Source organism: Pleuronectes platessa, chromosome 12, assembly GCF_947347685.1.
Source record: "Pleuronectes platessa chromosome 12, fPlePla1.1, whole genome shotgun sequence".
Lineage (NCBI taxonomy): Eukaryota > Metazoa > Chordata > Actinopteri > Pleuronectiformes > Pleuronectidae > Pleuronectes > Pleuronectes platessa.
The window spans coordinates 7,540,207-7,567,096 of NC_070637.1; the positions used below are offsets into that span (position 1 = coordinate 7,540,207).

A 26,890-nucleotide genomic window follows, 5' to 3' on the forward strand; every position below is an offset into this window, starting at 1 on the left:
GGATTTGCGCTTGCTGACTATGGAGATTTGACTGATTCAGCTGCAGGCACGGGCTACCTTCAATGTCCAAAACCATTAGTGATTCCTGTACTACTAAAGCGCTGCTCCAGGGTTCCCATTTCCTTGCATTAATGTCTAACTTTCTCCACAGCAAATCAAAGGCTTATTCTAATGCCTCTGCCTACCGTAGTATACACCCTAAACATTACAGGTTAGAAGGCTAAGGTGTCTTTTTCATGGCCAGAATGAAATGGAGACGGATGGAAACACTCCACTTTTCTGTTACATTTGAAAGCAGAACGATTTATTATCAAGAACAAGAATATCAAACAAGAGAGAAGGAGGAAAAAACAGTTTTGTGAACTTGTTTTTCGCTGATCACATAAACACTTCCAGCACAGAGAGAATGATTTATTAAGCTTGGAAATTCTTCCATTTAACTTTACACCTCGAGTTACAGTATTTGGTTACGCGTTAGTTTATGCCCCACAATGTACAGCGTAAATACTCCAAAGCCACTAGTATAGTATGTACTGATACAAAGTACACCAAGTTCTTTGTAGATCGCAATTTGTTACCCCCTTATTCCATAGCTTCAAATCTTTCTGTCAAGTACTAACACTACATATATAGGCATTGGTGTATACTGTACGCTTTCACTCAGTGAGTACTAAAGACTATACCATACCTCAGGAATAACTGTACATTGTGGACTGTAATCTAAAGCGTTACCCCTTTTTTCCACATTATTTGCCTTATGGTGTAAATAAAACAGCTCTGATGAAACCAGAGATCACAACAGTTGTATAGAGGCTATTCAAGGGCTTGTTAAATGTCAGTTCTGTAAAGTGCTTTATGCCCCCTTTTTGGCCTCATCCCAGACAGGGTAGTGGCTTCATTAAGTCTGATTTGTGATCTGTTGTTTCTTATTGCCAGTCAAAGGTGCGCTTCACCAGTCTGAAGAAGGTTCGGTTGTGTTCCTGTAGGAAGGAGCGGAGCTGCTGGAGGATGGTGCTATTGACAGCCGGGTGAGGACGTCCCTTGGACTCGTGCAGACATCGCTCTCGGCCGTCACTGCGGATACAGTAAAACCCCTTGGTCTGGTTGAAGTAGAAGTTGGAGGACACTATCCTTGGGGTCAAATTAAGGAAGCGCTCCACCTTCTGAAGCTCTGGCAGGGGGTCATGGATCAGAGCGTCCCCGTCTACGATGTGTATTTGTTCCAGGGGAAAGTGACGCAGCCAGTTACGCATATGGACGTCATAAAGGCTCCTCTGAATGGCCTTGTATCTGATATTCAGGGCTCCATTACGCACTAGCAGGTTCTCAATGGCTTGTACTGGCTTGTGGTTCTCCAGCCGGTTGAAGTACACCTGTGTGTAGTCAGAGATGACCCGCTCGGCCGGGTCGCGCAAGATCAACAGCAGCTTTATGGAGGAGTTCATGGCACAGATGCGTTCCGGTGCAAGGGCTGATGTGAAGTAACCAGGAGTTTTCTCCACTGTGATCTGGTGTGGGTAAGAGTAGGGCATCAAATCTCGGTACCACTCAAAGCCCTTGGCATAGTTCTCATCCCAGTCAAAGAAGTGCACCTCAGTGGCCGCAGCAGCAACCTCAGGGTGGATATCGAGCATCTCCAACAGTGCTCTTGTGCCCCCTTTCCTTACCCCAATAATGATACTATGTGGGGCTCTTTTACTTGTTCCTGGAGGTGGAGATGAGGGCTCATCTCCAGTGATATTTGCTGATAGTCCGGAAGCAAGGTCCATGGGGTCCAGTGTTATGCTATATCCCGGCTGGAGGAGCTCACGTGGAGCAGCATATGTCTGGAAAACCAGCAGAAAGGCTGATATCAGGAAACAAGTCATGGCGATGCGCTGGAGAGTGAAGATTGGCAGAGACAGAAGCAAAGAATATAGGAAGTGGGTTTAGGTGTGGACAAGATCTGTCTTTGTGAACTCAGTGGTAAAAAGAGCGGTGGGAAGTGCAGTCTTTGTCTGCCATTGGATTTGAACTGGAGGAGGATGAGGAATCATTGGCATTCCACAGCACATCTATAAGAAAGAACAAAGACAGAAAAAGAAAAGAAAAATCAGACATTTAAAGCAGAACGAACGTCTGCATTATACTGAAATTGCACTTTCCTCATTCCTGTGAACAGCCATAAATACAATCTATGTCGGTGTAAGTGTCATGTAAGTGTATCATCTCAAAAGGATAGTCTCAATTCATCTTTCTTTGAGTCTCTTTTCATCCTCCCTCTTCCCATCTGCTTTCTCCTCTCACTCTATAAAGCCACTTCCAATTGATACTGTAATTTCTCCCACCGAAAAACATTTAGCCAGACAGCTCGTTAGAAAATGTGTCTGAGATATGCAAGTGTGGCTGAAGGCCAGGAGACGAGGCCAGAGCGCTTTGTCTTCCTCGAACAGGTCAAAACCCACACCAGGATCAATACATTCAACGTCCACACCCAGGCATCAATATCAGGGCATCTGGAGACGTTCAAAGACAAATTTATTGCAGGAAATCAGATGAGTTCCCACTTCTCTGCGACTTTGATTTCCTATACGTGCCGAGAACGATCGATATGAGGTCCAGCGAACACAAGGAGAAGGATTTACAGCTTTAAATTAGATTAATAATATTGCCGAAGAGCCCTTCACAACCTTGGGAAAATTAAAAACCTGTCTGGTCCTTTGCACTTTTTATGTTAGTGCTGTTAAATATCATGAAGAAAAGTCCCTGTGCTCTGTTGCAAGCAGCCCTGAGATGAAATAGCAGAAAAAATTGCAGTTTTTTTTTTTTATGTCACGGAATTAATTAAAAAAATAAACAGAACAAAAGTATTCAAATACTTTCATGAGCAAAACAAGCTGAGGGAGCTGCTATAGTCAAAATAACCAGGCCGGGCTATGCAAACATCCAGCTTCAACAGCAAAGGTCACTGTAAGGTAATCTAATTAAATGAGGATATTCTCTGCCTGGGAACACACACAGACACAGACAGACACACAACACACACACACACACACACACACACACACACACACACACACACACACACACACACACACACACACACACACACATATTTGACTTACTATGTATGCTACTGTACTGTAGGTCTCAAATCATTTAAATACATATATTTACATACATTTTGATGGGCTTGTAGCATACAAGGGGAAAACAGCTCCACCAGTGAGATAGTAAATTCCTGCGCCTCTCTCTCTTGATGGCATTGACTGTACATTACATCATTGGGGGTTTAAAGGGGTAGATGAACATTTTTGATATGGGCAATATTCTGCAGGTGACAACCCAAATATCTTAGTCAGGTTTTCACTCGGGAGCTGGCAGGAGAAACTCTGGATAATGTCCGAATGAGACCATGTAAGAAAACAGCAGGGGATTATCCAGAGGATTTATTGTGAGTGAGTCAGCATGATTTATTGATTGTGTCTCATGATTCTGTTAATGTCCCAATTTTTTAAATCTCATTTACCTTCATCATGTATATTGTTTTGTTTCACCACTTTTGTAAAAATCCTTCGGTTCAACTCCTGTTGTATTTCACAAACTATATAAATAAATCTGACTTGGCCTATAACGTGAAACAAATTACTTTGTTAGATACACTGATGATCAACTGCTATGAAAGTCATTTTAGCATTTTGTTGAAACTAAAAATGAATAAAAAATTATTTGAGTCTGTGCACTTGAATTGTTTTCAGTGACAAATCTTATTATAATGTATCTGGTTGAAGAAACACTCCACCTCAAGCCCAATCTATTTATATAAGTTGTCTCTCTAATGAGGAATATAATTACTATCGTGCATAGCACATTTGTACGTTGTCACCTGTGGCCTTTCTCTCACCTTACAGGCTCTTTCAACCGTGTAAAGGCTATGACACATGCCCCTGTTTCCCACCGCGATCTGTGGCTCGATTGTGAGTCTGGGCCTGTGAGCTGCACACAGGAGGGTCGACCTGCCCTACAGGGCTCAGGGTTGTGCGAGGAGGCACTTATGTGCTGTGACAGGCGTGCCTGCCTGTCAGCATGTCCCTGGTCGAGAGCTGCCAAGTCCAATGCTAACAGCCAGGAAGCCAGACGAGCTTTCTGTCTCATCCAATTCCCCCCACGCCGCTTACAGCACCCCACCACCTGGAAGGAGCCATTGTTTTACATTCCACTGGGCCTTATTGCTTTATTCAGCACTTGATGCCTCTTTCCAGCTTTTCATTTGGCACGCAGCTAACCACGCTATCTAGCAGACCACTTAACCAAGACTATTTCCACTCTTTGGCCAATGGAAGGTTGCACAGCAAAGGTTTGCAGGCCACAGTGAGAGGCTGGAGAAGTAACATACCATCAGTGAAGTTGTTTTCAGACATGTTCTCCGGAAGAACTCTGCAAAACTGGGTTTAGGACTCCCTTCTGAGTTTTTCTTTCACACATGCACAACACAACAGGTGGTTCTCTGCTCAGACACATTGACAAAAGCAACAAATCCTCCGCAGGATTCAGGTGAGGTGTGGAGAAACAGATGGAGGCATGAATAAACCTGTTTATTCTGCTGTGGATATCACATGATTGTATTTAAAGCACACCGACTCTGGCGTCAGCTCTTATACCTACAGAGAATCTACTGCTATGTCCTCAGAGCAGCTCTTCCAGAGGTACTGCAGATTTTATGCTCGGGGTCCAGCCTCAGAAAGTCTGCAGAAACTCCGGAGGCTTTCACTCGGACACATGTGTTCACACATGCACCTCCTCCGTTAGAAGCTCTCGAGGATCCCTGGAGTTTAGGGTTTGTCTGAAACTCACTGCAGGAGAGCGAAGATTCAAATCTCTTTAGTCAACGTTCTACTTAAGGAGTTTGCATGTTTGGCTTCTGTGAATCTAGTGCAGGAGACTGTGGGACAGCATAATCTTAATCCTCCACAGGAGCATGGAGGAGCAGTTAGTCCAAAAACAGGCACAGCTGAATCTCACTGTGGAAAAATGCAGCTGGAAATGGAAACATCATGAACAGTTCAACAACAAGTTGAAGAGTCAATAACTTCTGATGATTGCTCTCATTGTTACACCCCCATGTTCTGCTGATTACATTATTTCTCTATGTAACAATATTATCTGTTTATTAGGGACACACCAATCAGATACTCTGAATCAGTCCTGGCACTTCAAATCTAAGGAGATCGGGTATCGGCTCTAATGTGACTGATCCAGTTTCTTGTCAGTGTTATTATAGAATTCAGTTATTGTACCAGTCACTCACGGAGAGAGGTGAGCAGAATTTAGATTTTGTTAAAACTGAAAGTTCATATGAAATACTTAATACCACCAAGAATTGATTTATCTTGGGGAAAAATAATATCATATCGTATGGAGCAGTTCAAATTCAGCCAGATTGGTGATGAGATGAGAACACAGGAAAGGAAGCATTGGTCTTGACTGCCTGGGGTGGATGTGGCTCGAGAGGCCTCACCCATGTCACTAAAGCCCCTTATCCACTGGTAACAAAACACACTAACATCTGGCTGTTGTCTGCGATGGGAATGTATACAATCAGAATCCACACACTGGTCAAATGATGGAAACATGACAACCAGGTGAATGTGCTAAATCGGTAAGATGGTGAGTGGACACCTTCGTTTCTTTTGTGACATCGAATTATGACACACTGGGGTAAAAAAAACTCAATCGCCTCTTCTGAGTGGTTTTACCCACATTTAAATCCCTGTGTGTACCCGCTAATATTCGTGTAAAATAGGTTCAATCCCCAGCTGCTCCAGTCTGGAGTGTCCTTGGGCAAGACACTAAACCTCACATTGCCCCGATGCCTCTCCTAACAGTTTATGAAAAGTGTGTAGATATAAAAGGCCTTGTACGAAAGACTGGAAAAGCACTTTATAAATATTATCCATTTACATTTACCTTCTCATTAATTTAATGAAAGAGAAGTGAATCCCAGTCTGTCTCTGAATTAGTTGTATTCATAGTAAATGGCCACAGATATGTTCAAGACGTCTCCCTGCCTCGCTCGCTGGGATCTACTCCCGCCCGTCTTTGACCCTGATTATGAATAATTTCAGTAACCGAACTCGGTGCCGTCAAAGGCACAACTGCCGATAACAAAATCAAACCTCTGCTCCACTTGAACTCATGATACGGAGCCTCCACACACGAGAGCTGCACTCGCAGACCATTAGGCTGTGAAACTCGTCTGGCATCAGAGCAGAACTGCTGCCTGCTGCCAGAGCAGACAGCACCGCCAACAGATCTGCACTATTCATTATATCCCACCAGGCCAAGAGGAGGGCTCCACAGGTTCTCAACGCCACGGGAAACCAGGTTCCCACTAATTAACCCAAACAGCCGCCTCTATACATCTACAGAGCAAACCCTCATTTATATGCAGGAGGGCCCCCCACCATTAACTGTGGCAGGCAGCAGGTATTGTACAGGGCAGCTTTGTTTTTTAATAGATGCTCATTAGAAATATTAGCACGAATAATTACTGCAATAAAGCTTGATTACAGAGGGGGGCTGTTGTGCTCGGAGATGGATGGATTTCAGACGAGTAAGTTAGAAGTATCTATCATTGTTAGCATTCTCTTTGTGTGTGGTCACATTTCTCAGAGAATTCCCATATAAAGCCACAACAGAGGCAGGGTATTGTTTTGTTGTCAGCAAGGCCGAAGACAAAAAATGTAATCTGAGGCAGAGACAAACCTCCTTATCTCCTGCTTGTGTCTCTGCCTGATTTTTTCCCCTCCATCCCGGGCTCTTGTATCTCTCTGTTTCACTGGCCCACTGCCTTCTCAGATGATCTCTTGTAAAATGCATTGAACCTTCGCCCCCAAAAACGATCACATGGGACATTGTATTTTCTTAAGCTCTCTGGCCCTTTGCTCTTTTATTTATTTTCCTCCACCATTCTCTCCAACACGCCCCTCACAAACAGGCACCATGTATTTCCCACCCACACACACATCCAACAGTAACCGAAGCCGCACTCCCACGTGCAGGAGGCGTTTTAAATTATGAATGCATGTTGGTTCGCAATGGGATTACTGGCTCAATTTGTTAATTCCTCTTACTACAATTTAAGGATTTAGCAACTCGCGGGGGATCGAGATGTATCATTTCTTTTTCCCTCCTTGACCTTTTCCTTGGATGCGACGACACGCCTCATGCAACAGCTTCCGCAGATTTCTATTTCTCAGAAGTCAACGCGGTTATAAAATACTGGTTATTGCTTGGGCAAAAACAAGAACAGAAAAAATCCTTCATTCCCATCCACGTGTTTAGTTTCCAAAACCCCTAAAAATACAGTCTGCATCAGCATGCAAGGGATTTCTGAAGGGGCACCTTGAGCACTGCTGGGCATTTCAATCCCCGCTCAGAGCTGACCTGACCACGATGTTAGGAAATAATGAGCCATTGGTCCCCACTCATTTAGCTTGCTGCTATATTACCGCCACATACTGTGGAATATATATATATAGGATGGAGACTGTGGTAACATGAGAAAGGAGAGTCGCCACTTTCGATCTGGTTCAGGAAAATGCGACTGCATGGGGAATGAGCAATGCTCTCCCAGCAGAGGTGCCTTTGACTGAGGTGCCCAAAAGCAAGGCATTTTACCCTCCAGTTGCCCTGTGGAGTCATTCAATGGTAAATGGTAAATGGCTGAGAGCTCCCAATACCATGATGTTACTATAATGGTTAGCAACACCTAGAGCTACTTCACTGACTAGACTAGTTCTGGTAACCAGTAGAGGTTCTCACTGACTTCTTCTGGAGAGATGCATGGTGTCTTTTTATTAGGCACACTGAGATAATGCTGGTGCTGGTTTATGATACAGTATGCAGATGGGTGCTGCTGCTGTTCTAACCTCCCCTCAGTGATATGAATGGGGTGGACAAAGTGGCATGATAAACACAATACAAGTCAACAGCACGACAAACAGCAGCCCTCAGAATGAGAGTACAGTCAAATCTAAATCTCTTAACAAAGTATTACTGACTTATTACAGGAATTTAGTGTTTAACTTTATTAGGTTGGTGTATCTAGTGGGCGTCGCTGCAAAAGGAACCATTAACGATAATACTCTCCTCTGGGGCCACCTGCTGGAAAACCATCTCAAATTAATATCATTGATTTTTCAGCTCTTTTTTTATCAGTTCAAAAACGTTTCTAATTTCACTGAAAAAGGACATTATGTACCAACAAAGTAATAATAATAATTTGGTAACACATGGTTTGTTCAGCTTAAAATTATGAAAGCTATAAATGTATTAACACAATTGCTCACCTCAAATACACAAAGTTTATTTGTGTGTTATCAGTTTATTACTAAGTAGTTTTTCTGTGTACTACATGTCATCAACACTTTGTACAATATATGTACAATAATCTGGGGTTCATATTTCCATTTCCTACACTCTTTCTTAAGTGCAGGAACAAAGATCAAATTGTTTGTAATTCTGTTAGTCTGTTGTCAACCCCTTTTCCTTTTGTTTGTCTCAGCTGTCACAACCCAAACTGGTTCTCTCAGCTCTCTCACACGCTCTCCTCACAGGAACCACAGGTGCCACCGCCTAGCAAGTCTCACTTCCTCGATTCATCGTTGTCACACCCCCTATGGCCAATTATTATTGATCCCCATTCGATCCCTTAGTACTTGAATCCCCACATTGTTAAACCCTAATTGCTTGGTCTTCATTAGTAAAATGTGTTAGAGTAATATTGCTTTCTTTAGGGCCGGGTCTATAGCAGCACTAGCACTATATGTTATGCTGATTTGCTCTGACAGGATATGATGTTAGGCATTAGGCGGATGATAGAAACCTTGAACAGACTTCAACCTTGAGTGTCTGAAGTCTGAGAGAAGATCTATGCCATTATTAGGACAGGCGTTATCTAATATTGACACAGACGGCTCTATCTGACAGCTCAGCAGCATCTCACACGATGACACCGGGGATGGAGAGACACAATTTCCTTGTTTTGAGCAGAAATTATGCTACAGCTCTGATGATAAGCGCTATTTTATCTATTGCGGGAGGCGTATGAGTAAGACAATGACCTAATCCACACCCACATGTCAGCACAGGCATTCATTATGGACTGGAAGAGGGTGCAATCTGTCACGTGAGAGTGCATCCAGACACATGTGGCCCTGGGCACTAATTATAGTGTTTAAACTGTGCTCTTCTATACATTGAGTTAAACCATCTCACAGTGGCAGTCTTTTCAGCTAGGTTTTTCTTTCCTGCAGACTGTTGTAGTGCCTTCCTTCTGCCCACTGCCATCTGTGCAGCAGGAGAACATGAGCCACCCGACTCGATGAAGGCCTGCGCCTCGTCAACAAATGTGTGTTTATGCTACATCGGCAACATTTGCATAACGATCTGTCTCAACAAACATCTCACACGCTTTGACTTGAATTTTGAGTATAGAGAGCCGTCATTGTTTGTTCTTATTGTGGCAGAAATGGAAGGGGGGGGAGGGGGGCAAACAAAGCTACACGGAGCCACAGACTCTCATTTCACCATCACAATACCGCAGCCCTAACGACACACCCTAGTTGAACCAATGCTGGATGCCCCGGACAGTTTATCTTTGACATTTGTCAATGCTCGGAGATTTATTTCAAGCATCAACTGACAACGTCTGGATTCCCAGGAGCCATTTTCACAGATAAAAAAGGTGAACTTGCTCATCACCCCTTGGATGAGCGGATCCTCCCGATCCTCAGGGATGTGTCCCGCGCTCGGTCAGAAACAACAACAGACGATGAGAAGGAATTCAATCGGCAAGTGGCGTGATGATCCTCTTCCAGGCTGCCACTTCTGATAAAGCACGTGTGGTTTCCGCGGCGCCAACATCCCCGACGCTGCAGCACGGCCGCCTCATCACCACCACTCAGATAAAGCTAATTCTGCTCAGACGATTTAATGTTAATGTCATTCTTATCATGCTCTTCCCATCAAAACTTTTCCTCCATCTCACAATGAGTTTGATCTTCTCCATGCAAAGTAATTGCTCTGCAGTTCATCGCAGAGGGGACTCCCTGAAATGCCGACTTAATCAAAAACAAATGCAGCAACTTGATTCTCTCTTCGCGGGTCTAAGCCTTTGGAAAGCCGATGCTGTTCTCCAGTCTCGCAGGCATCCTGCAATATACACATGCATTATGGATGAATTACTTCATCAAATAAAAAGCAGGGCATCTTGTAATGAACTGCGAGGATACTCTTAATCTTTGATGAGGCCAAACTGATGAATAGTTTAATGAGAAAAAAAAACATACGGGGAGGCCTGTTGGGTGCTGACAAAGACATCAAAGCTGAGATGAGCAAACTGCAGAAAGATGCACGCCGTTTAGAGAACTTTACGATCTTGTGGAGTTGTTTATTAAATGCCATCAATCTTGCAGCTCCTAACCAGCATTAAGTTACACTTCAGGAGTAAATCCCACCTTAGCCAAGTCTTGACTCATATACTGTGGAAGCTGTTGCACCAGGGCAAAGCATGTAATACATTAGAACATACATACCGGCCAGGACAACACCCGGATCTGTTCCAAAGTCCAAAGAGCACTCTCCCTACCCCCACTGTCTAAATGCCCCTGAGCAAGGCACCTTATTCCCCCAGCATCTGCTCCCCGGGTGCTGTGCATGGCTAGCCACTGCTCTGTGTGTCCTGTGATGTTCACCAGATGGGACAAAAGCAGAAGACAAATTTCCCTACTCTGCATGTCGTGTGATTGTGCATGTTTTTGGGATCAATAAATGTATCTTATCTCGTATCTTATATGTGCACTACAGGGCTCAGTATTTTTTCGGGGCACAAATATCGTGCGCTTATTTTCCCAAGCTACAGCTGGTGTGTGCAGTTCTACATAACTTGGAGAACCTTTCCCTCTCCCTGGCACAACAGCATCCTGTTGGAAGGCGCACGTCGCAGATCTGCCAGCGTTTTCCTGCCATCGCAAATATGTACTCGGCACTGCAGAACTTGAGGTTTAGTATGTGGACCTTCTGCGATGTGCTGCTGGCTGCCAAGCACTGAAGTGCTTCAACACCAGGATGCAGCTAGTGGGTTTATAATAATGCACTCAGCTTGAATCGGCTTCCCACAGGGGTGTCCTGCGTTTGCTCGCGTCAGAGGTCGTAGCGTCGCACAAGTTAGATGTGTCCGTGCTGGTTATGGCGCTCCCTGCTGCACATCCCTGCATGTGCACGGTAAATAAGGAAGAGGGAGAACACCGTGTAGAGCCAAGCTGAATACACAGCAGCAGCAGGGTATTGTGAGGCACAAGCAACCTGCCGCAAAACAATATAGCCCCTATGATTTCCTCCAAACTGACCAGACTGACCCCCGGTGTACACAACTTGACTGTCTCATTTGTTTTCAGCCGTACGTGTGAATGACGAGTGAAGTCAAGCGTAACTGTTCCATATGCAGATCAGAAATGGAAAGAGTATCAGGCCGACGGCGACACCCACACATGTCTGGAGTGTCATTTAGCCAGAGCCGGTGACCTTGGACTCCGACTGTCAGAGTATCAAGCTACCTCATCTGCATAAGTAATTCAAGTTGTTTGCTTTACATGCTGGTCATTGATCGTAACTTAATCACAGGGAATGGACTGTGTGGGCTGAGAGGGCTCGGCTGTCTCAGTGCAGGAGTCTGAAACTTTTAATGAATCGTGTCCACATCACACACTTTCCCAACATGTCATCATTGGAGAGATTCACAATCAATCAGGTCTGTCAACAGTCGGGGTCCATATGTGCACCGATACATGTTTTTTGATCCTTTGCTAACGTGCTTTCAATATGAGCATCAGGGGAAACAAATCCAGTTTGACAAATCAAGGAGATTTCTTCCATAATTACAGGCTTTAGTTTACATTTACTTTGCGTTTCTCTTGAAAACACCGGACATTTTGTACTGAGGAGACATTTGAAGTTATTAGCATGTTCAAAAATGTGTGAAATGCATAAATCACTCTATGTTCTTTTTAAGCAGACCTATCGTGATTCTATGACAAAGTATTAAAACCACTTAAAACTAGTCTGAGATTGAAGTCTTACTATAACGATAATACATTTGTAATTTTGCAGGAACATATGTTAGAAGGGGATTATCCATACTTCTCTCTGGAATGTTTGAGTGGTGATATTCAATGGGGTTTTGTAGTTTCTCAAGAACCAATGAGATTAGTAGGCCTAACCCAGATTTTGAATCCAGAAGGCAGAAGAAGAAGAAATACAGCTTGTTTCTCACTGCGTATTTCTAAAACAAATGTTTCCCTTATTGTCGCAATTTTATTGAATATGAACCGAATACTATATGATCTAGGTAAAACTTAATTTTTTTCATATTCTTGAATATAACAAAAGAAGCATTTAGGATGTCAAAAATGTATGAAAAATTCTTCATATTACATCCTCAGCCGTCTTGTTTTGTTTTTAAGTGAAAGATACTAACTTTAACACAATATGAGTCCAACAAAAACAGGAAATATACATTTTTGAGCCCCTGAAGAGAAAGAAAACTTTCTCACGTTTGTTGATTAAACAAACTCGAAATCATTATCTGCGTCATTTGCTGAGCACAGTTTGTGACTGTGCACTCTAACACCTCGGAGGCAAGTGAAATCAGGAGCTGCTGTGCTGCATCCTTGTAATTTCCGACTTGCGGGGTAAACTAGATTGTAAGCGTTTATCTATAATAACAATCTCCAGCTCTGCCTCTGTGACGGTGAACCTCTTCAGAGGTCGGCCTCGGCGGGGATCTGGGAGCGGCTGTAAACCATCATAGCTCCACGTGGCTGCCGTACACTCCCTTATTGCAGCGTTTACAACCTTCGCCTTCCAGCACCGCTCCACATCCTCACTGGTGCTGGTCGGCCGTACCTCAGCACAGAATTTCCTCTCGGCCTGACAGGGGATGAACTGTCTCATGCCAGCTGGGGTTCACATCCGACTTTCCAGGATGCTTACTGACATTTTCAAGGAAGGCTAACCACAGGTATTGGTATTTCTCCGTTACTTTACACCATCTCCTCTTGTTCATTCTGGCCAACATAACACCAGCAGCGGCTCGAATGCAATCCTACCACACACTTCCTGTGCTCGGCCTGCATAGCGAGGTGGGATTTGTCATCAGTTTAAATCACCAGAGCATGCACGAACTGAGACGAGGTGGGGGTGAAGAAAGAATCACTGCCGGCTTAAACTGAGTTTAATGCACATGAAAAGGAAAACAGAGCAGTTAAGTGAGGTACATGCAAAGAATTGAAACTCATTTAAATTGCTGAGAAGACGCGTGTGCAACTTAATGACAATATCCGTGCCAGCGCGGCTCCGGGTATGTGACAGAATCAGGTTAAGACGATAGAAGGAATAAAACATTGTGTCATTTCAGCAGGGTGACTTTTCTCAGCAGAGCTTTGTCTCTCCCGGTGTGATGGTAAACCCACAAGCTAACGTCAGGAACCTGGTGAAGCTAATGAATATGTAACATCTTTTTTAGTTTATTTCTCAGCCCGAAAAACAGCACAAGCACAAGTATTTGATCCTTTTGAAAGGAGACTGACTTGAACCCCAGGCTAAAGAGGAGTCAACTTCAAGCGTGAGACAAGTCATGTCAGAACTACATAACAACTATGAGGAGTTCTCACTGTCAATTTCATCTGTGCCCTCTTGTTGCGGCATGAATAAGTCATTAGCCCCCCCTCCCCCTTCCTACTGTTCCCCTTTGACTTATTGCTCGTGCGGCCCCCTCCCCTGTCCTGTAAAACCTACTGAAGTGTTTATGGGAGACAAGAGGCAAAGGAGGTCGCAAGCCCAATAACTGCTTTTATCACCCCACATTCTGCAGCGAGGGCGTTTATGGGGGGAGTTTTCTGAAGAGCGGATTCTTAATTAGAGAAGTTTGTGGACCCCGGCATCAGAGGCCCTAATTGGGGGAATAACAGGAACCAGAGAAGTCTTCTGCAGGATTGCTTGTCGGCCCAGTTCTGAGTCAAGATGAGAAAACAGCCTTGTGTTGTCAAAGCCATGTCAATGCCTTTTTTTAAAGTGGGCCTGCGAGACTTGTTTGGTTAGGTTAGGTGTGAATGTTGTGTTTGTCTAGACAAGTGTGAGTCTTCTTCAAAATTAGTTGGGCTTATTGATTTTCTTGGAGGCTTATCTTTATTAAAGGAGTCTACCTTGTCAAAGGAATTACTGCCTCAGCCATTAAGGTGAGCCTATTCTATTTCCCATTATTGTAAATTCCTGCCCAGGAGACCTAAATTGCTCAGGTTAATGGAAAATGCAGTGTTTTTTCAAAGGCTTTTCCCGTTAGTCAAAAAGTTTGGTGAATATAAAATCAATGGTTAGAATAATCACTTTTATTTCCTGCACTTTTTTAAATACTCTGTCAAAAGGATAACATCTTAGAGGTTGAGGAAATCTGTCCTGAATATTTGTTGTTTATTAAATTATTTTCTTTGAATTTTGTATAAATGTCCATTCAATTTAGCTAATTAAACAATATTTTTTCTAATCAATGTTGTAAATATTTAAATGTTGTGTTCAGCCTCACATGTTTGGCTCTCTGAGGTTCCTACCTCTTTTTACCCCAGTTAAAATCCTTGTTAGAGCCCTATGAGACAAATTGTGATTCGTCAATATGGGCTATACTAATAAAATTTGACTGATTGATTGATTGAGACTCTTATTATCCCTTACTTTTAGGAATTAGGGTTTTGGATTTTAGGAAAATAAAAATAAATAAATTCATATTTGTAATGATTTAGTGCACCAGTAAAGAATGACATATATATCCATTTTATAAATAATATGATGTGAGCATGATATAATTAATCTGTTGTCATTATACAGCACAGTATATCTTTCTCTTTTTCCTTTTGGCCACAAACCCAACAAAGATTAAATGCTGCCATTTCTTCATTAAAAGTTTCTGGGAGCTACAGTCCAGTATGTGGTTATTTTTACCAAAGATTTCGACATGATAATATATTTTTTTGAGTGTGAAAATGCTACTCCGATATCATGAAAGCCACATTGGACAGTTATGAAACATTTTTTAATATCCTGTGTGAATCCCGTGTTCCCAGTCGTCTGCATATTAACTGAGAAAAGGGGAGAAAATTAATTACACTCTGACTGTATTACTTTAAAAGCCCATAATTATCTCAACTCCATAGCAACAATGAAGCAAGGGTAGATAGAGCATACGAGCTCCATTTCCTTCTGTGGACTCCCGGAGCAGAAGCAGACGGGGACTTTAGCTTGAATGTGATTTGTTGGGGAATCTCTCAACCTAATTCTTCTTAAAAACACAACAAGAAGTGGCACAGTTTCTGCTGCCTTCAGCCCAGTAGAATTGACGGCTAAATTTAGCTAACCTCAAAACAATGGAACATTAGTCGATAAGTGCGTTGCAATCCTCCGCCTTCTTCGTTCATCAACCGCTGCTGTAAAGCCTAGATTAAGCATCTTTCACTTCATTTAGATCGAGGATTGTTTTGGGGTTTGTCTGATTATATCTGTCTCGAGCACATGCCCCGCTCCTGTTGGTATTTAACGAAGATTAGCTTTAAATTGATGATTAACCTTTGTAATCCTTCGTGAATATTGAAAATGGTTTGCTTGACGTCACCACGGCGACGCAAAACAGAGGCCACATCATCGTTCTGGGGAAATTGAGGCTCTGAAAGCAAATGAGGCGAAGTTATCTGCCTGGTGCTGGGCTGGATAATGAAGACATATCATCAGACTAGAGAGCCATCTCATAATGAATCCCAACACATGAAATCTTTTGCGTTCTGACCGTCTTAACATCTTTTAATAAAACTTTACTGTAACCCTGACAAGCAACCACCACCCTTATCTCGCAAAGAAGCAGAATTTACTTGGTGGTAATGAGTGGTTGTTGTGTTCAGATGAGTGTATTAGGAAGTAATCAGACATTAAATGAGTAATTTCTCCATATTTAACTCCAACTGGGGAGCTAATGGTTTAATTTGCTGGGCAATGAGTTTCCCCATGCGGCGAGCTCCTTGTATTAAATCATAAGCCAGTGCAACCGCATCTGTTTCTCTGCAAATCATTAATTCACACGTGTAGCTGCACAAACTTCCCTGAGCAGAGCACAAGTCAGAGAGATTCTCTGGTGATGGCTCCGTTTTGAAAGATACAACATTGATGCATAAGCTACAACACAAACCCCAAAAGCTACACAATTGAAACACAACAACCACAGAAGTGAGTAACAACCAATGTTGACGATGAAATGTGCAAGTATGATTGTGAACAATGCTGTTCGTTGTCTGTATGAATTCATATGTACTTTGTCATCTCACATCAGGACGTTAGCATTAACACTTCGCTAACTTTAGTCAGTCAGATGAACATAACCTAAACTGCAATGTTGTATGGAGACGTCGAAATATTTAGTCAGATGTTTAGCAATTTTTTAACTGCACATAGCTGGAATTGGAAATAAAATCAATAAAGCACTTCCATTGTGGTTGTGTTTCCATTGTACGACTCTTACGGCACTTGTGTTTTTCAGTAATGCATTTGTGTGAGACATCTCGGCCAGTGGAGTTTAAAGAACAAAGTAGGAATAACAACTGACTTATTTTGGCAATGATTTAATTTGATATAATTTGATATAATTTGATATAATCTGATACAATATAATATAATATAATATAATATAATATAATATAATATAATACATATCACAGCAGCAGATTTTTTCTTGTTTGGTCTGATCAGTCCAAAACCCAAATATATTCAACTCACTATAAGGATGAACAAAATAGCATTTGAGGAGCTGGAACCTGAGAAACTTTGGCCTTTGTTCTCGAAGATGACAACTAATCAGCTATTGGTCATCGTTCATTTAGTTTCTTTCAAAGCTGAAAGACCTGCGTTGACTTTTAGTGCCACATTGTGGACAATGGCAGAGCCCGGCTCCTCTGTACTGCTCTGTACTGATAAGTGATGAAATAAGGATGGTATATTATTCTTTGACACCTTGGGAGCTGACATCAAATGCCATATCTAATCCCAACAGGGCTCCAGACCTCTGGAGCCGATATTTGCCCACAACTTGTAATCCCATTGCAGTTTATTGAGGGGATATGATGTAAAAAGGAAAGCCTGAGATAAAAAGACGTTTTAAAGGTGAGGGCCAGATTCTGTCCGATTCTTATTGGGCTGAGCCGGCCTCCAGTTCTCCTTTGAACGGGGACAGTCTTTATCACACAGTCACATTTTGAACCAGCTGGAAGGTATGATCTAACATGATGAAAACTGTGAAAAATACACTATTAAAACATTATTAAACCAGTGTAAAATCTTAATATGGATATGTACAATTAATACTGTAGAAAGCAACCCTCTCTGTTACCTCCCTATGTGATTTTGACATGTGTGTAAATATATAGCACAGCCCCATTTTCCACTGATGATGCAGGCACACATACAGGACATGAGAATACACTTTGCATGCATGCCATGAAATATGAAAAACTAAAATGCAGATAGTTAAAGTTAATTTAGAGTAACACATGAATATTGAAACACACATTTGGACACTATGCATTGCAAACAATCTGCCCACATCCATTCTGAGGTTAATTTACAGAATGAGAAAAAGAAAAATCAAGCTTTTAAATAGAAATAATTTCCAAAGCATTTCAGTCTGTGTATGATTTACTGTCATTTGCCTGAATCCCATTTATAAGATAATTGTTTTTAGCAAAGATATAAAAAAAAATATGAGCAAATATGAAAATAATTATCATCCCTTATGCCTAAATTATCACGGCTCACACTTATTAACTGATCCAACAATAAACACTAAACATGCTGAAGATCTGCTACACACATACTGTAGATTATATACTGATATAATGTGTAAATTTGATTGTGAAAATGTTATTGAACATTTTTTTTTTTTTGTGATCAACTTTTTATTTTACTGAGAAATGTAGCAAGGTACAGATCAATGTTACAGTAATCAATAACAACATATATATTCACATGTACTCATACCTGTCAATGTATATAGACACACAATATTGAACATTTTAAAGATGAGAATTGTAATATTGACTCCATCTTAAACTTATGTTTAAATGTGTTCCCACTAAGACTGGATATTTTATCGGCAATGAGCTATGTTTAGTGCCTTATTTATGACAGACAATTTTATCAACATCTTTTTGAAACACTGACAGTAAATGAAAAAAATGTATAGCATTAATAATAATTATAAATAAATGATTAATTGTTGAGCCCCCCTGAGTGCTATCTGCATGTATCCCCCTCAGCCCTAACCTCCACCCGCCTGCATGTAGCCTAAGTGCATCATATGGTACTAATTGTAAGGGACCCTGGTGGAAACTGAAGGGTAAGAGAACAATGTGAAGAAGAGAAGAATGTGAAGAGTGTACATCAACCGGATACAATGGAAGTAAGGGATGTGGAAAAGGGATTTCCAAACCTGAGGGGAACATGTCCCATGCACAATGCTTTTGTTTTTAAGTCTGTAAATTAGTAGAAGTGCAATATGCGGCTGCAACTCACATTTCTTTAATGGTCGGTGAAATTTCAGTCATTATTTTTCCAAATGATAATTTCATAATTTTGTCCATCTAGATAATAGTGAACATGTATTGTCACTGTTTCCCAGTAAACACCTATCTGACAAAGTTTTGCAAAGGCAGAATTGTATTTATGACACGATTTTAGTTTTTCATTGCATTATATTCAAAGCTCTAATGGCTGTTTTCCATTCTTGATTTATTTATCAAATATCTTTCAGATTAAATGATTAATAATAAAATGAATAATATATAATCTGGAAATAGAAAAAATGCCCAAGAGGAGACTTTAAGAGTGAAATAACTCCCATTAATAAATTAATCATTACATGGTAGATGATTTTACAATAGTGTTTCAAATATTTTACTTCTCCACATATATAAATTATGAAACATAATCTGTATTTTAATATAGTTATAATATGTGTTGAGTGACAAGGATCATAGAAAGTTTCAGTTTTTACAAATGTAGGATGATGCTCAGACTTTTGTGTCAAACTAATAACACTGTGGCGTGTTTCTGTTCACTCGTTGTGTAACGGCTGAAATCTGCTGAATCACTTAATAAAAAGTAAAAACTGCTTTGTGGCATAAAAGTGGACAAGAGGCCGCTGCTCTTTCGACTTCAGGCTGCAGAGAACCCTCTGAGAGCTGCTATTCTCTGGCTGTAAGGGGACACCAGGCTGCAGGACAGAGTGCTGAGCAATATCTACTTTACTGTACGGCCACTTTCAGTAATAATTCATTTGTAAATACACAATTATTGCGGCAGTAAATCCTTGTTTCTGCTGTATTGCTATTTACTTTCTTAGACACCTACTTTTAACTCTGTAATTCAATGCACAATATGTTTGGTCTTGGTTGTGGGTAAAAAAAAAAATCTTTTTAATAAATATTATTGACAATCTACTGACCATTGCGGAGCCTTTTACCTTTATCTCTGTGATTCTTAAGTGTTTTGTGTTTTCTATCTATCTATCTGTCTGTCTGTCTGTCTGTCTGTCTGTCTGTCTGTCTGTCTACATAACTATCTATCTTTATATATCACTATCCATCCATATCCATCTATTTATTTATTTATCTTTCTTTCTATCTATCTATTAGATTCAGAGTTTAGAGAGTCTTTTTTGGGAGCTTTTTGCCTTTAAGCCAGTTTCAATTTCAAGTGTCAGATGGGAGGTGTTGCCCTTTGAGGTGGGAAAGAGAGAGGGGATCAGCTCCTTTCCAAAAAGCCAAGAGTAAGTGGGTCATTCAGCACCATGGACAGCTCCCTGCACACAACCGCCTGCTGAACCCTAGGACTATAAGAATGAGTGAGACGTCATTAACACCGGTCAGAGAGATTCTCTGCAGTCTAATGTGACTTGAAAAAGACCTGTTGGGCCTTGTAGTGATCAGTTCTCTACCTAATTAATAGGTAAAGCTTGACAGGAGCTGAAAGGGTTTCCTCTGAAGGACAAACACAAGGTCATTATTCTCATCTCGTGTGCACTTAACTTAGAAAACAAAGCACAGATTTTTTTCCGCACTGCCTGTGCTCGGCTTGTGACCTTCCCACAACACACTTAAATCAATGTGACTAAATATCAAATTTCACATCTAGGCAAACCCAGCTCTGCGCTTTTAGAACAAATGTCAAATGTTGCTTCTGGTGGTGGCAATGGGCACGAGCCAGGAGGACCAGCGCTTGGCATTTTGTTCTCATGAGTATTCATCTGCTCCCGTGAAATTACTACCAGTGATGTGTAGAGGAGAGGAAAAGCAGGAAAAGAGGAAAATGGCTTTAGCTGCCTCGACATCACACTGGCTCTCTTCCAAATAATTGACAAAGACTTGATGTGTTTTACTGGGGAACCAACCCTTGATCTGACTTCCTCTCTCCTGATGTTCTTCAAAAATATGTATGTCTGGGTAAAGAAACATATTTCACACACAGAAATGTCAAAACGGTATCGTCTACTTTCCTTCCCTCCTAGCCTCACAGAACTGCAGACACCCACACAAAATAAATGGATACATATGGCGGAGCAGAGGCATGCGAATCAAAACAAATCTCACTCCACATGATGGGGTCGTGATCTCTCTGAAGCAGCAGATACTATTTATCTGACAAATATGACAAGACATGCCTGTGATACAAAAAAAAATACCAATGTATGTCACACAATCACCGATAATGAGCGATGAGGCTGGCATGTGCCTACTCATCTGAGGCGGGCAGGGAACAAAGGTAATGAATAAATAACTTAGCCCGTCATCAAGTGGAATGATAAATCTACTTCATAGCGCTTGGCAATGATGGCGCCGTCAGGCTTTTCTTGAACCTCTCGGTGAAAGAGTGGCCTCTGAAATGTGCTCACAAGAAGGCGTCAGCCCCCCCCCGCTCGCTCCGTCTTCACCCACTCCTACTCCGTCCTATTATTTCAGAATTGTATTAAATTAAGCAGAAAGAAGCCTGTTGTCTGACTCTGTCATCACATTCTACATGCCTTTAATAAGGCTTCCCCAAAGGCTGAGTTGAGAATCCGAGGCTTTTGATGATGAAGACGAGGCTCCCATGCGCCAGGCAATGACACTTTCCATGCTGTTTTTTAATACTTGTGCTGTTGGTGCACATGGTAGGTAGCAACCCCTGAGATGTGGCACACAGCATATGGACCAAGGTGGCTCTTTGCACCAAGGGCCGCTGCCTGCTGCACACTCATGAATTATGGAATTCGGCAGAAATATGCAAATCTGGGCATTAGCCTAGTTATGCCCCTGTACTGTAAGTTACAGTGACTTATCTATTATGTATGAACCAAGGACTGGAGTGAAGAGGTCCTTGCAGCCAGCTTCATGGCCCCCAGTTTCTCACTTTCACATCATGAAAGAGAATGAATAGCAAGGGAGGTAGCACCAACACACTGGCTATCTGCAGCGCCACGTCCTCGCAGACTTGGGAGAATCGGAGTTTGCTTCCACGCTCAATTGCCAAGCTACTTAAAAAAACAACAATGGCTTCCACAGGATTTAGAAGCCTGGAAGATACGTGGGGAATAAGCATGAAGTTGTTGCTAATCCTCTCATTTCCCCCCACAAGGCTGATATGTAATGCTAGTCTGATCAGTAATCAGTCCAAGGGGTAGGCAGACAAGGGATCCAGCCAACTCTACATGCACACACACACAAATCTGTCTCTGTATTACATTAGCATCACAATGCTGCATGAGTGAGTGTACTCTGCTGATCTAATCAGAGAGGTGAACATATCCAAAATCAAGAAGCTAAAAGAACCAGAGAACCTGCTGCGTCAAACGCATGCGTTTAAAAATCATGTTCTGCTCCGGCTGAGAGAGCGGAATGAATAAGTCCTGCTGCTCCGAGACCAACACAGTGATCATTAGATCGGATCAAAGGCAGTCATCAGACACATGACAGCCGACCACTGCTATTTAACAGGGTGAACAGGAAATAATGATACCTGGTACCTTGTGAACCCGGTCGCTATGGAAACAAGAGAAAGCCACTCCTTCACACTGTCCCATGATCACAAGGATCTGCTATACAAAGATATAGAAGAGTGATGGCATCCTGAGCAGGGAATGAAGTCTCTCTGTGTGTGTGTATGTGTGTGTGTGTGTGTGTGTGTGATGTTATCAAGAGCGTGTTACTTTTCTGCATTGGCACATTTAACATTCAGTTTAACCAAAAACACAACAGCAGCACCGTCTTTGTATACACTACTCACACAAGCCAGTGCCATGTTAACTATGATTGTAATGCTAACCACCAGCTATCCACCTGACAGTGTGCAATGCTTTTAAAAACAACATTTACTGGCCAAAGCTTGTCAGACAGAAGCTCCAGCACTGACAGGAGCACCAACCTGTGGATGAGACGTGATGGATCCATTATACCAGTCTGCACTGCAGCTGGTATAATGGATTGTTTTTTTGTTGGATCGCCTGGACTGAGGCTACATCTATGATACTACACTTTTATTTGAAAACTGCATTTTCAAGTTAAAACGATCTTTGCCTAAACAACATTGGCACCGCATCAATTTTAATTCCTGTCCAACACCTGAAAACGCATATCACGTGGCCACTCAGGTACACTGTCTACGGGCCTGTGAGCAGGAATGACTCGAATAATAGGTTGTTTCAAATGCATGGAAGCAGTTGTATTGTTGTAAAATACTGAATTTAACTGCAGCTGCTGTTCAAAGAGATTTATTGAAGGGCCGGTAATTGATTATCCATGTGGCGTTCTTCATTGTTAGGTCAGGGCCAATGCTGGATGTTTGCCTCTGGAAGTGGGTCATGTGACAGGTGTCCAACAAATCAGCGAAGGCTACGTCGTGACCAAAAAGACCCAATGAGCAAGCGGTTGTGAGTGTGTAAGTCATCGTTTCCTAACAGCTCCTGTTCTGCTCGTCCAGACAACAGCGCTTCCCCAGAGTTGTAAATTTAAACTGGGCCAACAGTGTTTCAAAATTGCAACATTTTCGCAGCTCTACAACTAGTGTGGAGTCATGTGGACGCCGGGCGTATCCGTGGCAGAGATGGTCACGAAAACAAAAGAATGTGTGGATGTAGCTTCCGGGCATATTTACTTAACACCTCACCTAAGAACACAAAGGGAACGGGGGATATGTCGCCAACAAATAATTTCTTTTGGTCCGAGATGCTGGTGCGAGTGTGACATCTAGTGGCAATGAATATTATCAACATAGCCTTTAGAATTTTTGGGGGGGGGATATTTTTTCCGTGGAAATAGTTTCTAAGCTTGATATTTTTCTTCCAGCATTAGTTTATGTTGCACATCTTAGCAGTGACAGTCCTGTGACCTCAGTGTAAGTTACTAGGATTCAAATCCTGACACAATAGAGAGTAACTGAGAAACAGTTGGTTTTAAGTAACAGGTAACAACAACATTAGCCAGCCAGTCAAACGACCACGTGACCATTTTATATAGTGTATTACAAACTATTTCAAATGAGCGCCTACACAGATCCTGCCCCAATCAAATCACAGCACAGGAACTAAAAATTCATATCGACAACTAGGACGCGCTCTAACTAGCTGCGGAAAATTAGAAAAATTTCATTTCATTTTTATGGTTATTAAAATTCTACCCAAATAACAAACATTCAAATTAAAACAAATACCAAGGATGCATATTCAAATTCTTCTGTAAAGGTACATTTTGTTATGAATTGGACTTGAATACAGAAACTAAGGCCTTGACACAAACACCACAGCTCTTTTTTATCTCCTAATAACGAAAAATCAACCAAACAAAAAGAGAAAAAAAGGCAGGATTAAATTAGCATTTTTAATAAATATTCCTGTGTGCACTGGGTCATCGTTTTCATCCTTTAATTCAGCAAACTTAACTTCATCAATTATTTATTCTATTCTCTTGTTATGTTCTACTGCTCTTGTATAAAAAAAGTTGAGGGAAAGCAAAATGCACTTTTGTCGAGTAGCTCCTCTCCTCCACCCCCCTCTTTGTTCAAGTGGGGCCAACTGGATAAACTCCATCAAACAAAACACAATAACAGGAAATTGAAGACAACAAACCGTTTCTCTCTTTTCACCACCCCCTTCTCCTCCTCTCTCTATCCCTCCCACACGGAGCTCTCCACACATTATGATGCAACATCCCCTGACCCTGTGTGTTTGTCCAGTCGTACATGACTTTTCTTTTGGGGGTTTAGAAAACGTCAAAGCCTCGGCAGGCTGCGATCGCTTTTACGAATGCAAATACAATCTCTATGTACACCTTCATGCATTTGGTTTAACGAAAAAAATTAAAAAATCTCTCCCATAGCTGCGGATAAACAGTGGTTCCATTCAAGTTGATTAATCAAGTATGAAAGTAACGAGGGTGAACCCTCTATCAAGTCGACCTTTTGCCCTTTGTTGTCACTTTGCTTCCAATTTTTCTGCCCAATTTAATTTCTCACAACACTAATGGCCTTTCAGTTTCGATTAAAGGTTTGACATTAATTCTGTAGTTCAACGTTTAACACATACGCGGTTTGATTTCAAGTTTTTGGACATGTTTTTCCCGCACAATAGAGCTTGATTTTCCCAAAATGGATAAAAGAAAGTGATTTGCTTTTGATGGTAAAGCATGATGGAAAGGAGCTTGCTACACCTTAGTAACCATTTAGCCTCCCTCTGTGTAATAAGTACTTACACACTCTGTAATTGTGAGAACATTTTGAGTACACCCCACTCTCCGGAAGTGCTGCCTATGACTAAACACTGCACAAGAATGAAAATCAACAATTAAATCCCACTTTTAGCCATGGGACAGGATGTAGGTGCTGAAGCATGCTGGGGTTGAAAAAGCCAGTATGTTTCAGTTGAATATCATCAGAGATCTTATTTCCGTCAAACAACTCGGCTGATGCTTCCGAGAAAGAAGCTCGCAGAGGGCCGCACCCACATAATTAAAGGTGAATATCGCAAAGCCTGTGGCACTTTGCATCCTGAGGCGTTCAAACGCGGCTGCGGGAGTATCACTTTTGTTCTGGCAGCAGAGAGGAGGATACGCAGAGAGGGAAACAATGCTACATTAAGGCTGCGTTTGTTACAACAGGACACTGGTAATTATCATTAGATGCTCTTGTCTGGCTGAGTGAGGTGAGAACACACTGCTAAACACCACCAGCGCTAGGAGCAAAACTTCTGTGAACAACTCACATGGGTTTGAATATATTTTAAACTTTAAACATTCAATCAAAAACTTTTAAAACATATTCATGTGAAGTGGACTTTTTTAAACCACGAACCAAAGCTTCTCCTTAAGATGTTCTCTTGTGAACCTAATTTATTGGATGCAGCGTTTTAATTAGTTTGATCAATACACAATCACAGAGCATCTCAATGTGAACTGCAGGGGACATATGATGCTCTCGTTACACATGAGTGGATGCCAGAGATTTGTTCTTGCTGTGAGGCAACACTGGATTTATCCATGCTTAATAATTGATCAATTAATCGCCCGTGAATCCAAGCGCACAACACATCCTTATTGTCAGACGCTGGAGATTTCAAGTGTTGCCTAAAAAAAGGCATGTGAGTGAGAGAAGCTGCTGCTGTTGTTTAAAAGTGGAGGAAAATCTGGTTACCTCGCTCAGCGCAGGAGGATGTCCGCGCGCCTCGTGGGTTTGGGGTTGATCTCAGGAGCGGAGGAGGAGTAGAGGGAGGAGGAGGTGGAGGATGCTGCTGGAGGTGATGATGCTGCTGGAGCATGGAGCGCACCTCTGCGCACCGCCGGTCCTCATTGAAGAGACGCGTCCGTCGCTCCTCTCGGCCACTCTCATCCCTGACTCATGTGGAGGCGGACACCGCGGGAGGTGAACGGACCCTCGGATTCTTCTGGATAAGTGGAGTCCCGGCTCCGGCTCTCGCAGACGAGCCCGTGTGCACTGAGACGCGGCTGGAGAGTTGTGGCCAAGCCGCCGTCTGGTGTGCGTAGAGCGGAGTGGAGGGAGCGGGGAGGAGCCGCGCGCCGTCAGATGATCCGAGGTGCTCTCCTCCTCACTGAGGCTCTGCATCCAGCAGCAGATCCACTTCACCACACAGCACAACAACACAACCATGCGCAGTTCTAATGCAACTCACGCCTCCTCTTTTATTTCTATGGCTGCTGTATAATATGTTGTGTTTTCTCTGTCTCTCTCCCTCCCCTCTCTCTCTTTCCTCCCCTCCTTTCTATACCCACCCTTCCTCCCTCCCCCATTTCTCCCCACTCATCCCAACCGGACGAGGCAAACACTGACTGTGGTTTTGTTAGTGGTTTCTTTCTGTTAAAATGGAGGTTTCTTCCCTCCATGCAATTCCTCCTCGTAATGGAACTGTTGGGTTTCTCTGTATAATTACTCTTGGAAAGTGGCACGATAATGTAGGTTGCAAACTGGTGCTGTACAAATCAACAATAAAATTTAATTGTATTTCCTGCCTGTGTATAAGCTTAATACAAAATCTACTGGGTGATATAAAATCGTATTGTAAACTTTGACTATAATTTGTTTTATGACTGTAGATTAATACCCTGAAGAGAGAATTCACACTAAGAGCCTGTTTTTGTTTGGTGTGCTGGCTGCCTGCAGAAAAACCATACCATTGCCCGCTTTCGTCTCCCTTTAGTGGCTGCCAGTTAAATTTAGGACAGATTTTAATGATCTTTTAATCAAATTAAAGCCCAGAACAGTTTGCCCTCCAAGTTACATT

General features: G+C 42.1%; 1 protein-coding gene across 1 annotated transcript; it reads right to left on the minus strand.

Annotated features, from left to right (window-relative positions):
• Positions 1–275: 275 nt before the first annotated feature.
• Positions 276–26,090, minus strand: hs3st1l1 (heparan sulfate (glucosamine) 3-O-sulfotransferase 1-like1). The gene is made up of 2 exons (XM_053436351.1): positions 25,786–26,090; positions 276–2,054 (listed from the first exon to the last, which is right to left on the minus strand). Exon 2 carries the CDS (start codon positions 1,866–1,868, stop codon positions 927–929), a length of 942 nt encoding a protein of 313 aa, XP_053292326.1. The 5' UTR covers positions 1,869–2,054; positions 25,786–26,090; the 3' UTR covers positions 276–926.
• Positions 26,091–26,890: the final 800 nt, after the last annotated feature.

What these genes read in the sequence shown, in the direction of transcription:
- hs3st1l1 (XM_053436351.1), bottom strand. Translation starts at nt 1,868, where the DNA reads ATGACTTGTTTCCTGATATCAGCCTTTCTGCTGGTTTTCCAGACATAT.